The sequence below is a fragment of the Hippopotamus amphibius genome, chromosome 5 (genome assembly GCF_030028045.1).
Source record: "Hippopotamus amphibius kiboko isolate mHipAmp2 chromosome 5, mHipAmp2.hap2, whole genome shotgun sequence".
NCBI lineage: Eukaryota > Metazoa > Chordata > Mammalia > Artiodactyla > Hippopotamidae > Hippopotamus > Hippopotamus amphibius.
The window spans coordinates 155,478,004-155,493,322 of NC_080190.1; the positions used below are offsets into that span (position 1 = coordinate 155,478,004).

Here is a 15,319-nt window from a genome sequence, read left to right on the forward strand (position 1 = left end):
AGTGGAATCAAATGCTTGAGTTTGAATCTTTTTTTTTTAATTCTTTTTTCTTTTAAAATCATCTTTATTAAAATTATGGTAAAATATTAGTATATAACATAAGGTGTACCACTTTAACCATTTTGGGGTGTAAAATTCAGCAGCGTTAAGTACATTCACATTGTTTTGTAACCATTACTACTATTCATCTCCAAAACTTTTTCATCTTCCCAAACTTCAGCTGTATCATTAAACCGTTTTGCTTTAATGTGCAAATTATTGCTAATAAGACCTAGTGGGTTCTTCTGGCCTTTCTTACCCCAGTTCTGAGTCTGTACTTTCCATGTGTATTGGCTCATTGAGTTTGAATCTTAATTCTACTTCCCGTTGACTCTGAGGCCTTGGACACAAGCTATTTAACTTTTCTCAGCTTCTCTTTCCTCCCTAATAGAATAGGGTAAGGATGAAGTGAACCCATTAGTTCTTGTTACAATTAAATAAGAGAATATGTTGAAGGCACCTAACATAGTGCCTGGCACATGTTAAGGATGCAGAAAAGTTCCCCAGTGTTATGATTCAGGGCAAAAGGCAGTGTGTAGTGTACACATAATTTGGGGTATTAATAAGGAAGTCCGTGAGGCTTTGGTGAATGGGATGTGTCCAGTAGCATGGGGGAGGGGTTTGTCTAGGGTTCCCTCTGGAAGCATGGTTACCAGACTGCCAGAGTCAGGATTTCTTTTAGCTTTGGCATGTTGAATGCACATCAGGGTTTAAGAGGAAGAAATTCAAGAACTAGAAAATGTAGTCTTTTCCTTTATAGAAAAATGTCAAGCTAATCCCTGCTCCACCGTGAAACTCTCACTTCCCCTTGCCCTGCTCCGTCTCCACTTTCTGTAGCTCTGTAAGTTAGGTTTTGGGTTATTTATGTTTGCTAATATTTTCTGCCTCTATTTGGCTGGAATGTAAACTGGGAGGCAGGGATCTTTGCCACTTTTGGTCACTGATGTCACATAGGAGGCATTCAGTAAATATCTGTTGAATGAATGAACAGAGGGCTCAAAAGGGTTTGTACCTTGACACTTGCGTCTGTCTTACAGTGTTAAAAAGACCAGTCACTTCTGAGGAACTCCTGACCCCCGGGGCTCCGTATGCGAGGAAGACATTCACGGTAGGCTCATTGCTTGGTTTTTCTCCTGTGCTGCTCATTTGTCTGGGCCACGTCAACATGGCAGCATGTCCATATATAGCTCAGGGATGGAATTGAAAAACTTCTCCCAATTTCCCTTTTGTTTTTTTGTTTAAATTAATTAATTTATTTTTTATTTGTTTATTAGCCGTGTTGGGTCTTCGTTGCTACACACAGGCTTTCTCTGGTTGCAGTGAGCAGGGGCTGCTCTTCATTGTGATGCGTGGGCTCCTCCTCATATAAAGTGGCTTCTCTTGTTGACATTTTTGTATAAAGTGGCTTTTCTTGTTGCGGAGCACAGGCACTAGGCATGTGGGCTTCAGTAGTTGTGGCACACGGGCTCAATAGTTGTGGCTCACAGGCTCTAGAGCACAGGCTCAATTGTTGTGGTGCAAGGATTTAGTAGTTCCTCAGCATGTGGGATCTTCCCGGACCAGGGCTCGAACCCATGTCCCCTGCATTGGCAGGTGGATTCTTAACCACTGTGCCATCAGGGAAGTCCCTCCCTTTTGTTTTGAGCATCATTATAATAGTGGATTTTCTTGACCTTTAGGCACTAAAATGCATTAGGACTTGACACAATTGATTATTAATACAGCATTTAAAATTCCTTTTTGATGTGTCCTTAAAAAAAAAAGATTTCCATTACGTACTTATTCTACTATAATCACAGATTTAAAGGCAAATAATGCCAATAATCCCTTCTGCATTATAGTTAATTCTAAAAATTATTTAAGACATGAGGGAAATCTTAAGGTAGAGAAAGAAAACTATGGAATAGATTGTTCTGCCATAAGAAATGATGCTTTTAACAATGTTATCGTGCCTTGAGTTTTACAAGCGCCTGATTTGGGCGCACCATGTACCTGTGAGCACCTCCTGACCACCTGCCCTTTCCTGGAGGTCCTTCAGCCTTTCTTCTACTCCTAGGGTCCCACTAGTTTTCTTCTTCTTTTTTTTTTTTTTTTTTTTGGTCACACCGTGCTGCACGTGGAACATCCCTGACCAGGGATCGAGCCTGTGCTCCCTGCAGTGAAAGTGTGGAGTCTTAATGGCTGGACCACCAGGGAAATCCCCCACTGGTGTTCTTCAAGCAGAATCCAAGTTCTCTGCTTGACACCACCTCACCCACTTCCTGTCCACTCACTTCTTTCTCTTTGTTTCCTGACAGCTACATCAACATCCTCTTTAAAACACTTCTCACCTTTCATCTTCTAATTTTTGTTTTAATACCTCAGGGTGGGAGAAAAGCTTTCCTCACTCGTTATTCGTGCTGCAAACAATTTGTCGAGGACTATTTCACGTTCTGAGTACTGAGGAGTTAAAACAGGATGGGTCCAGTCACAGCCAGTCAATATGAAAAAAGCACTGGTAATATGTCTGTAGTAGGGGAAAAGGTAAACTGGACATTTGGAAGTGAAATTAGGTGTAATGAACTAATAGCAGCAAACCCTAAAGCCAACGAAGTACGTAATAAAGAACTTCTCAGACAAGCAAAAACTAAGAGTTCATCAATACTAAACCTGCCCTAAAAGTCTTTTTGAGAATGGTCACAAGAATGTCATTTGCTTCCCTGCTTTTCCTCAGTCTCCAGCGTTCAAGAGACAGGGGATTGTATTTTTTAGGTATATTTCTTTTTGGTTTTAAATATCAATGCCAGCATTGCTAGTAATTGATTGTGAATGGCTGTCGTCTGTATTTCAGCTGGGGTATGTGTTAGAGACATGTCTGGGAGCGGCCCAGCGAATGTAACTGCCAATTCTAATCATGATTCTGTAAGAAAAGGCACCCTCCAGTTTCAAACAACTTTTGGACCATAGTCCACTTGTAAACTGTGAACTTTATGTACTTTTTCACTGTCCTTTCTTGAAACACAGAAAACTGTGTTTCAAGAAAGCCAAGACTCTTCATGTTTCCCCCATTACTAATTTAAATGGTTTCTTAAAGTTCAATGATTGTAAAGCAACTATACTGCAATAAAATTTAAAAAAGAAAAAGTTCAGTGACATAGCAGGATCATCAGGGAAGTATCCTTTGGATGCAGGGGAAGAAAAATTGGATCTGGAAAGAAATTTCAACCATATTTTTAAGATCTTCAAACTTTCCATTTGAGTCTGATATTAAACTGCATAGCAGCCTAAGGAAGAGGCCATCTGGGACTTCCCTGGTGGTCCAGTGGTTAAGAATTCACCTTCCAATGCAGGGAACGTGGGTTCGATCCCTGGTCAGGGAACTAAGATCCCACATGCTGCAGGGCAACTAAGCCTGCACTCCACAACTACTGAGGCTGCGCGCTCTAAAGCCCAAGCACCACAACTAGAGAGAAGCCTGCACGCTGCAAGGAAAGATCCCACATACTGCAACTAAGACCTGATGTAGCCAAATAAATAAATAAATATTTTTTAAAAAGAGGCCATCTGCCAGGTGTTTATTGAGTACTAACCTCACAGAAGAAGCTTCTTCCTGCCAAACAGGTGTTTCTTGACCACAGTTTCCTCATAGATATAGGAGCCTGTGTTTGTGATAGAAGAATTCCGTTCCCCTGACAGGGTAGAGATGAAGTGGAGAAGAGGTATCTCATGGCATACATTTAATCATGGGTTTTCTCTCTCTCGGAAGGGCGGGCACATCGCCAGGGACCGTCTGCTGATCGCTAACTGTGGTTTTCCTCTCTAGATTGTTGGTGACGCAGTAGGCTGGGGCTTTGTGGTGCGAGGAAGTAAGCCATGCCACATCCAGGCCGTGGATCCCAGTGGCCCAGCAGCCGCTGCAGGAATGAAGGTACCTCCAGTACAGCAGTGTCTAAACACTTCTAGCTTTATTTCATGGTTTTGTGCCATCTGTACTTTCTCTCGCTACGTGTTTTGGTCCCTTTTTTTGTCATTTCCTTTTCCCTTTCTGAATGGGGTTGAAATGAAGCCAAGAGCATATGAGGTAGCAACTAAAAGCGTACGTTTTTCTATTACTCTGACTATGCCTTCTTGGTCTCCAAACCTCCCTCGGTTTTTTACATTTCTCTCCTGAACGCATACTGAATTAGAAAAAAAAGTTTCTTTTTGCTTAAATCTTATATAATAACTCTACTGCTTTTGTTCTGCACAAAGTATATACTTGTCGCGTTTATGCAGTCAAGACATAAGAAACAGTAAATAGTGAGAAAAAGAGAACAAAAGTCACGGAGTTTGGAAGAGGAGATCTGGATTCTTTTTTTGATTTTTGCTGTTTACTAGCTTTTTGAACAATTTCTATAACATCTCAGAGCCTGTTTCCTCCTCTCTGAAATGATAATCATATTTAATTTTGCTGTTTTATGGGTTAAATAAGTCGAAACACTTGATAAAGTGCAAAGAACTACACAAACATCAAGAAACTCGGAACGGTGTAAGATTTTTGAAAATAATTTTTACATATTTTTAGTATCAAAGTAATGAATATAGTCCAGAAAATCTGAAAAATACACACAAGCAGAAAAAGATAATTTCCTATAATCTTCCCTAACTCAGAGATAACCACTCTTTACATTTTTACACAGCTCTTTTGAAGTATAACTGACATACATTAAAGGGTATCACTAACATTTTGATTTATATTCTTTCAGACTTCTTGTACGTATGTATACATATATACATACATACATATAAATATGTATATACACATTGTTTTTAATTGTAAAGAAATATGGTATAAGAGGATGTTGAGAGCACTGGTTTTCTGTTTCGAAACACCTTTATGTAGCAGAGTTGTGTTCTGTCATCTGTAAAATATTTCACAGGGGACGTTTATCTCTTGATTATCTGGGACCACGGGAGGATACAGAAGCCGTGAAAGCCACAGATTATTCCCCGCTTTATTTCTTCAGTCGTTTCCTCCTCTCCCATCAGTCCTTTTCCTAGAGCAGTAAACCAGTGAAGCAGTAGGCATGGTTTGGATCTCCACAGCTCTGATTTCCAGCACTTACCCTTTGGCAGTGGTTTACCTACTAGAAAAAAGAGGTGGGCAGCCGAGACCAGCTCAGGGGAGCACAGAGCAGAGATTACAGCCGGTCTAGGTAATCAATGCTGGTAGGATTCGGGGTTGACTGTGCGCCCTGATTTGAACACCTCCTTCATACAGGGAGGCACAGGCTTCCTGTGTCTTGTGCTCTGGGTAGGTTACAGAAGCCTTTTTGGCTAAGTCGGTTTGTATTAGAGGCCCTTCCTACCTCCTTAGTATTGCAGTGGGCACAGCACCAAACAAACCCAGAGCAGGAAAGTTGGCCAGGAGCATTTGTATCTGTGCCGAGACTGAATTTTTCATTTTCTAATGGAACTCTTGGCTGTGGGAAGAGTTTTATATTTTATTTCCACAGTAAAGTACCTTAGTATAAATTATTTTTGGCAGAGAGCTTTGGTTCTGAGCATGCACTCACTCGCATGGGGCTTTGAAGCACATTTCCTTTGGGGAAAGCAATGGATTTACATTGCAGCTAAAGACCTTGTTTTGCTTAGCCAGGTGTATTTCATTGATTTTAGTCCATCTTTACTGATTAACCTGCGTGAGTATTCTAGACACTGTCAGTTCATTTCTTAATTAACTCCTTAATGTGTATACCCTGATAGATGGGTAACCTGATACACTTTTATCAATTTCAGAAGCTAACACTTCATATGGTTTATATTCTTAGTTTCTCAGGGGGATGCACAATGGCTTTCATATGTTATAGGGCAGTACAGAATTCAGTAGGACAGCGTTTCCAAAGTGGTATTATACAGCTCTCTGGTCCAGCAAAATATCCTGTCCTGAGGTTCCGTGATCAAAACAGTTTTCAACTGCTGCACACTTTATTCCCCTCTTGGAAATTTACAGAAAGTACATTAGCATACTAAACATGCTGCGATATCCAGCTGGGGAAAAAAAATCTGCTTAAATTATCTAACACAACATTTATCATTTAATAGAAATACTGATCAAATTCTGTATTGGAGTGACTGTATCGAGATATATTTTTGAATTGTACTGTTAGTTAAATGAGAATGACAGGGAATACCATGCTTTTACACATACTTTACTTGTGTATATTCATTTAAATTACTTAGTCCGTTACTTTGTTATAGAAGACACTGAATAAATTATTTCCTATTTTTACCATATGTATTTGTTATAGAATAACTTACATAAAAAGCCCTTTGTATAACCCAATCCTAGAGGCTTGTTGCCACTGACGTGTCACATCACTGCTGCTCTGGAACTTCAGGGCAGTGTGTCTGGTTGTGCGGAGCTCTGTCTGCAGGGGGCAGCTGGGCTAACCCGACAAGAGTGTGTCCAGGGGAAAGATCCGCTGACCTGGGCAATGCTCCACCTGCTTGGTCTGCGTGGTAGAAACTGCCCAAAACTGTGGCCAGGAGCCTCCTTTCAGCACCTCTGACTGGCAGGAGCTGACTCAGGACAGTGAAAAGTGTCCCACTTTGCCTTCCATGTCAATCTCTACACAGAAGACCAGGCTTACCTCTCAGGTCACAGTCCTCGTTTTCTCCTACTTTCCAGTGTAGACAGAGCTTTGCATCTGGCTCTTTGTGACCTTTCCATCCAGCAGAACTTTTCTACTTTTACTGTGGCTGCTTAATTTCACTGCCTTCCTTGCCAAAACAGAAACCATTTGGTAACTGGTTTTTGTATGTTTACCATTTCTCACTTTTATTTTACCTTTTTATGGGGCTTGGAAAATTTTAAGAGGTGGGCCCCCAGTGTATGGACAGGACAGGCCCCAGACTGAAGAGCCTGAGTGCCATATTCCTCTCTTAACACTTCTCAACCTTTTCAGACCCAGAGAAGAGCTCTTTGCCTGGTTTAAGGGGAACCCTTAACCTATGACAAGGGGAGACTGTCATGCCTATGTGAAAATTTCCTTCTCTAGAAGGTCTGGAAGAACTCCAGAGAAAATGTGTCCTTAGGGAGAGTGATAAGGTCTACCCGACTCCTTTTCTGGATGGGATGGAGAAGTCTGTGACCTCACCCAGTGCCCAGAGCTCTTCATACCCACAGCCTGCTTGCAGCTGACCCAGGCTGCTGGGGGCGCGTCAGGTAGCTAGGCTGCAGGAGGGGGTTGCTGTGATGCAGGCCAGGGAAGGTTCCACCTTGACTTCAGTTGTAAATGGAACTGTTTTCAGTGTTTTGGTCAAAAGCCTTTTACGTCATCTCCAGCTTGTTTGAAAATTTTATTTTTACTCTAGTCCATTTGTCTTCTCCCTTGCAATTACCTTCTCCTCCTCATGCAAGTAATAGCATATTTGTCCCCAGAGACCACAAAGGGAACAGATATCACCAGAGGCCCCAAACTATGTCTGAATCAAGACCCACATAAAAAAGAGAACAATTAATTACATCTTTGCTGATAAGTTTCTGTATTATGTCATATTCCTCTCCTCCCCCTCCCAGCCTCAAGAACAACAGCGACACTATCGTTAGAATTCTCACTTGACCCACCATCTTTGAATTTGGAGTTACTCTTTGAAGGTTCTTTTACCTAAGCACCGAAACCTCTGGCTTAGAGGACCTCTCCTTGGCATTGCAGCTGTAGAATGGAGCATGAAATACAGGACCCATCAAAAGCTGAGTCAACCCATGCAATGCATTTTCATCTAAAAGAGGTTGTTCCCTACATTTTCCCTTTGGCAATACTTCACTCATCCTTTAGGGATTCCATATCAGCAATTTCTGGTTCATTTCAACACAACAGGGAAAGGAGGAAAGAAGAGAAAAAACAATAATTTACTGAGTGTCTTCTGTATGCCTGACCTGCACCATGCTAGGCCCTTTCTGTTCATGAGTCTACTTCATATCAGCAGCTAAATATTAAAATCCTGGAGGAAGAAATGGTTCCAGGAGGAATTCTGTTTCTTACCTCTCTCCCTCTACTTTGTTGTTTGTTTGTTTGTTTGTGGCTGCATTGGGTCTTGGTTGCTGTGTGTGGACTTTCTCTAGTTGCTGTGAGTGGGGGGCTTCTCTTCATTGCCGTGTGCGGGCTTCTCAGTGCGGTGGCTTCTCTTGTTGCAGAGCCTGGGTTCTAGGTGTGTAGGCTTCAGGAGCTGTGGCACACGTGCTCAGTAGTTGTGCCGCATGGGCTCTAGAGTGCAGGCTCAGTAGTTGTGGTGCACGGGCTTAGTTGCTCTGCAGCATGTGGGATCTTCCTGGAGCAGAGCTTGAACCCACGTCCCCTGCATTGGCAGGCAGATTCTTAACCACTGCGCCACCAGAGAAGTCCACCCTCTCTACTATGAAAAGGAATGAAGTTCCTTCCTCAAGATATTTTACAGGCTACAGTCTAATGAATATCACTTAAACTTGGCTTCATGTCTCAACCTTTAATGACATCCTCTTTTCTGTTTTTATCACATCAAGTCTAAACCCATTTCTGGGTCACATTCTCTGTCATACCTTCATTTTCCATGATCCTCTAGAAGCTGTATGCTACTCTTGTCAGGGCAGAATGTTTACATTCCACAAATGCATCATGATTGTACCTAGGTCTGCCCCTCAAGTGAATCTGATCATGTGACTCTGGTTCTTAAAAACCTTATTGGCTTCCCATTACAATGAGAATAAATTCCAGACTCCCTGTATGGCCCTCAAAGGGCATGATCTGGGCCCTTCTGATCATAATCTTATCTTTAACCCTACTTTGCTTGCAGCTCCATTGGCCTCAGGCTGAAGGTCTGGTTCCACTGTTGTCATTCGAGTCTCAGATTCAATGTCAATTTTTAAGAGAAGCCTTCCTTAAATACCCTGTCTTCCTCCAATTACTCTTTATCATATTACCCTGTCTTATTTTTTCAAGACATAACATTTATCAGAATCAGATAATAGTGCTTAACATTTATTATCTGTCTCCAGTAGCTCCATAAATGTATGGACCTTGTCTCTCTTAACTAGTGCATTCCCAGTACTTAGCACAATTCCTGGCATTTAGTAAGTCCTGGAAGCAAAATTGTTGAATGATCCAGTGAATTGGAACTTCCATAGAAAGGCTAAGAAATTCACTCATGGACACCTGCATCGTGTTCCCACACATTTCACACACATCATCTCTTTAATTGTTCTTAGAACTTTTGAAGGGGGGGTGGGTGATGTTCTCCCTGTCTTGCAAACGAGGAAACTGAGACCCAGTTAAGCCCTTTCCCAAGGTCACTGAGCTTGTAAATGTCGGAACTAGATTCGAACCTGGTCTCTCTGCCCCAGAGTCCTTCCTGTTGCATTATTTCAAAATATACAAACCCATGAGGCAGAGCCCAGTAGGTGATATAGTCCAGTAAAACCTTAAACCCCTTGTGAACTGCTCATGGATACAGGACCTTTCATGTCACTTGCGTGGAGAATTTGTATTCAGTTCAAAATGAATAGTTGGGATGGTCACATGTTCATCTGCCTTGGCTTGAAGAAGATCAAATAATTTTTATTCTTGACACCAGCCCCTCACCTAGGTCAGGACTAGATCTTGCAGGGTCATCCAAGTGAAAGATGTTTAAAAAAAATCCACTTCTGTTAGTTTAATCAAACATTTATCAGAGCAAATCATTCAGCCTTCAGACTGTGAAGGAATTTGAGCCATATTTACAAATAAGAAACAAAAGATATCCTTGCTCTTTTCTGGAAAGTTTATTTTTTTCTGGTGGGAATAATTAAATCCCGTGAGAAACAATATTCAAGTTTTCGTGCAACCCCATGCCAACTCTCAGAGGGATTTCAAGACTCCTGGCTTCTTTTCTTGCTTCCTGCTGTGATGAATTGATGGATATGGACGTATGGGGCCTCTTTTCACTGTTTGTTTGTTTCTTTGTATGTTTACATGGAGACAAAACCATCTGAGTCAGAGTAAGGAATTAGTAGTCATTGTGTTCTTTTTTTTTTCCTCTTTTCAAAAATTCCTGTTTCTCATATAGAAGAAAAATGTCAAAATCCTGCTTTTTGGTCTTTCCTCCCCATGGCCACAAACATATGTATTTCATGGAATTTTGCTCCTGAACCAAGAGAGGCTAGGTTGGGCAAACCATCCCAAGTCCCTAATTAATTTAGCCAAGACAGTTTGGGCATTGAAAGTAGCAAATGGTAGGATGGCAGCCAACACAGATGAAAAAAATTACATACTGTGATGTTTTAAAACTAGTTCCTTTCCAGTTGAGTTCAGGGAAGTCATATGTGGGGATAAGAAGGGTTGTCTGATGCTCTGTGCTCTGTCTTATTCCAGCGGAGCTGTCGGTTTCTCAGTCAGCAGGAAGTGGAAGGGTCAGTGTTCCTTTGCTTACCATCAGGCATAGTGGGGGCAGGGTGGGGGGGGGGGGTGTGGAGATGACCGTTCTGCCTGTGAGGGGCCCTGCCAGCACCAGAGGCCACTTCTCGGGGCCTCAGCTCAGACCTCTTTTCTGCTCCGTGCCCTTCCTTGGCAGGGAGCCATCCCTCATGTCAGGCTCTGACAGCCCTGGAGAAGTTAGGGCAACTCTACACGGTTCGTGGTTCAGTTAATATTTCTTAACCCTCTGCCATGAGCCAGGCACCATGTTAGGCCTTCATGGGATTTACAGTCCAGGGAGGGAAAGAGATGTTCATCACATAATTCCACTCTGAAGTGTATAATTATAAACAGAGATGAGAGCTGTGAAGAAAAGGACCGGTGCTTCTCATTTGAGTAGGACAGTGGGACAGATGACAAGGAAACACGTCCCCGAGGGAGGAATGCTTGAGCTGAGACTGAACGAATGAATAGAAATCAAGTAAACCAAAGTGTAACTGCACGTATGTATACACATGGTTGTAGTGTGTTTATGTGTGCAGGTGTACACACACACACACACACACACACACACACACACGGAGGGTTTATTCCATATAGAAGAAACCCAGAATAGAACATGGTTCCTTGGAAGAAAAGAATGAACAGCTAAGACTTGACTGCAATGTCAAGAGAATTTTGTAATGAGGAGTAGCCTTGAGTTGGAGCAGTGTTTCTCAACCTCCTGTTTATTATCTTCCCCTTAAGGAGCTTTTTCAAGACATTTTTTTTTTCCCGTAATCATCTCTCCCCCATGAAATGTGGATACCACAAATAACTATATACGTGTTTATAGACTATGTGTATGTGTGTATATGTGTATATATATGCTTTATACATAAAAAGAGGAAGATTTTTTTTTTCACACTCCAAAAGGTAGTTTGTTTTTCCCCTTTGGGGACTAGGTCACCCCCAATGAAAATGTATGAGTTAGGGGAGGAAAGCGCTTAAGAGATGTATAAAATTGCGTTTTGAATTGTCATAATTTTCATATGACAAAATACACAGTTTTTAAAATTTTATTTATTTATTTTGGTTGCTCCTCATGGCTTGCAGGGTCTTAGTTCCCCGACCAGGGATCAAACATGCGCCCTCAGCAGAGAAGGCGTGGAGTCCTCACCACTGGACCACCAGGGAATTCCTTACACAGCTTTTAAGTATATAGTTCGATAGGTTTTGTCAAATGTATGCACCTGTGTAATTGCCAACGAGCACACGGAACATTTCCCGCACTCCAGAAAGTTCCCTCCTGCCTCTTTCCAGTCAGTCCCCTCCCACCAGAGGCAACCACTGTTATGAGTTCTGTCACCAGAAATTAGTTTAGGCTTTCAGAGTCAGGCAGAATCCTGGCTCAACTCCCCACGCCTCTGTGATGTTTGGCACAGTATTTCATTTCTGTGGGCCTTTTTCTCATCTGGTAAATGAGGACATATGTGGAGTCCTCCCTACACGGTTGGTGAGGGAGACAGGATGCCCTGCCTTCCACGCAGGGTAGCTACAGGGGGCATATCTCCAAGCGGTATTCCCAGCTTGTGGAAGAAGTCTGAGCATTTCTTCAGTCCTGGAAGTCTTTCTTGAATTCCCTGAGATCCAGCCTTTCCGCTCTAGGTTGCCACTTGCCTTGTGACCCGAGAATTCCGCCCAGTCCTCGCACTTCCCCCATATTTCCACTCCTCAGCTCGTCTAGAAAGCCACACTCTGCTGCACACTGAGGCTGTAAGCTCCTTTCTGATGGATTTCACCCAGTGACCCTGTTACTAGCACTTTTAGAAGTCTCCCAGAAACTGACATATATACACTACTATGTATAAAATAGATAACGGACGAGAACCTACTGTATAGCACAGCGGACTCTACTCCCTGCTCTGTGGTGACCTAAATGGGAACAAAATCTGAAAAAAAAGTAGCTATATGTATACATATGACTGAGTCACTTTGCTGTACAGTGGAAACTTACACAACATTGTAAATCAACTTTACTCCAATAAAAATTAATTTTAAAAAAATCTCCCAGAAGATGCCCAGAAGTCATGTCTGACTTCTCTTGCCTAGTCATGCTCCTTCCTTTCATCTGACCCATCACATTCCCTTTATCTTGTGACCCATCCCACGTTCACTGAGATGTGGTCCATCTCAGTGAACGTGGGATGGGATAAATATATATATTTATATTTAATATATATAAATATATATTTCTTAATTGAGGTATCATTGATGGACAATACTATTTAAGTTTCAGGTGTACAACACAGTGATGAACAGGTTTTAAAGGTTATTCTCCATTTATAGTGATTATAAAATTGGCTCTATTCCCTGTGTTGTACAATAGATTCTTGTAGCTTAGTTTATTCATAATAGTTTGTACCTCTTAATCCCCTACCCCTATTTTGCCCTGCCCCCTTAAATTCTTCACCTTTAAAATGGCAGTTATAATAGTTACAATTAAATGAAATGTGTCCTAGCACAGTAGCTGGCTCACTAGAAACAGTAAGTATTTGTAGGTGTCATTTATTATTTTTCTTGTTAGAATGAATCCCTGTTATCCTGAGTCTTCTGGCTGTCTCTTGCTTAAATAAATTTATATTTACAAACATGCAACACAAAGTAACAACACAGTAGCCAAGATGGGATACCACAGGAAGCAGAATCTATGTAATCATGTGTTTCTGCCGTATTACAGCATGCCATTACCATTCTCTCACTTTCTTAGAAATGCTAAATCTCTGTGTCCCATCCTAAAATGTCAGTGTTAATTGCTTCATGGCATGACTGTGAGGATAAATAAGAAAATGTGTGTGACGTATCAGGTCCCTTGCCTGTCACATGGTAGTCATTTAGTGAGCATCAGCTAACATATTTCATCAAATATAAGAATGCCATGGGCTTCCTAGGTGGTGCAGTGGTTAAGAATCCACCTGCCAATGCAGGGGACACGGGTTCGATCCCTGCTCCAGGAAGATCCCACATACCGCAGAGCAGCTAAGCCCGTGCACCACAACTTGTTGAGCCTATGCTTTAGAGCCCATGAGTCACAACTATTGAGCCCATGTGCCGCAGCTACTGAAGCCCATGAGCCTAGAGCCTACGCTCCGCAACAGGAGAAGCCACGGCAATGAGGAGCCCGCTCACTGCAACAGAGAGTAGCCCCTGCTTACCGCAACTACAGAAAACCCGCGCGCAGCAACAAACCCAATAAATAAATAAATAAATAAATATATTTAAAAAAGAAAAAGAATGCATTTGGTCATAAGATGTGACCCGATTTCAGAGTTGTTAAAAGGTACATCTGAAAATAAGCGATTACTGGCATTACTTCAAATTCCAGCCCCACTGACTGCTACACTCATATCAGTGAGTTTGTTTTTGCTTCTTGCTAAGCTTGTTTAACATTGAGTTGAAACTAAACACTTTTATTCACAAATGTAGAGAAAGGAATCTTTTACAAAGCAAAGACATGGCAAGTTTTAGAAATACCCTGAGCTGTTCCTAAGTAGATCTGATATGGGATCTAATACTGGCTTTCTTTGTGCTGGATCCCTGGAGACAGAAGAAGGGCAAGTACTGAGAAGTGGACAGCCCTGGGACCTCTCAGGCCTTAATAGATTAGGTGGTAACTTTATTTTTCTGGGTCACAACTAAATAATTAGTGTGAGGCCAAATCCTGTCAACTCTCTGAAGGACTCCACAAAACCAGGTAACCCCAAGACTGGCTCCAGGTGTAAAGTCAGGGACCTCCCCCAGACTAATCTATATCTGGAAGAAATTCAAAGCTCTCCCAACCAAGCCTAGACATCTCTTGGATTTATCCATGACCAATCCAAATATCATGGAAAGTAATGATAAATATAGTAGTGTCTTTATTGTCTCCACTTGTGTATGACTTATAGAAGATTCCACAGTTTAAGACTGTATATCAGTTAGCTTCCTTTATGAATGATGTAAAATCTTTGAAAACAGTGGTTAAGACTAGTATTTCTTTGCCATGTAAAAGTTGGAAGAAAGTCAGTTCAAGGCTGAGATATGTCTCCATGGTCTCTGTATTTCCACTTTGTGTTTTCACTTTGCTCAGCTTCCATTCCCAAGGCCACTTCATGGTCTAGGATGGCTGCTGTAACTCCAGCCATTAGGTTTACATTCCAGGCACCCATAAAGTAAGAAGGGAAAGCAGGAGGATACTCTCCCTTCTTTAAAGATACTTCCTGGAAGTTGCACACAGTACTTCTGTTTATATCCCGTTGACTAGAATGTAACCACACTTAGCTGCAAGGGAATCTGGGAAATGTTGAGTTTATTCTGGGTGACTCTTATGGATTCAGTTGTGTCCTGGTCCCAAAAAGATATGTTGAAGTCCTAACCCCAGTACCTGAGAACGTGCCCTTATTTGGAAATAAGGTCTTGACAGAGGTAATCAAGTTAAGATGAGGTCATTAGGCTTTAATCCAATATGATTGATACACTTACAAAAAGGGGATATTTGGACATAGGGACAGACCCACACAGAAGAGAGATAACCTGAAGACACATGGAGGAGATGGCCATGTGACTGGAGTGATGCATCTGCAAGCCAAAAAATGCCAGGATTGCCAGCAAACGTCAGGTGCTGGAAGATGCCAGGAAGGATTCTCCCCTAGAGCCATCAGAAAGAGCGTGGCCCTGCTGGTACCTTAATTTCATACTTCTAGCCTCTAGAACTATGAGACAATGGATTTCTGTTGTTTTAATCCCCCGTTTTTGGTATTTGTTATGGTAGCTGTAGGAAACTAATACAGTGGCTGTGTCCAGAAAAAAAATGGAGGTTCTGTTAATAAAGAGGGTGGGGACGGTGGATACTGGAGGACAACTAATAGTTTCTG

General features: G+C 41.9%; 1 protein-coding gene across 1 annotated transcript in view; it reads left to right on the top strand.

Annotated features, from left to right (window-relative positions):
- DEPTOR (DEP domain containing MTOR interacting protein) overlaps positions 1-15,319 on the top strand; it is a 128,953-nt gene that overhangs the window by 90,384 nt on the left and 23,250 nt on the right. Inside the window, exons 7-8 of the mRNA XM_057734078.1 lie at positions 1,077-1,147; positions 3,842-3,946. Of these exons, the coding sequence (XP_057590061.1) occupies positions 1,077-1,147; positions 3,842-3,946 (176 nt within the window). The remainder of the gene's footprint in view (positions 1-1,076; positions 1,148-3,841; positions 3,947-15,319) is intronic.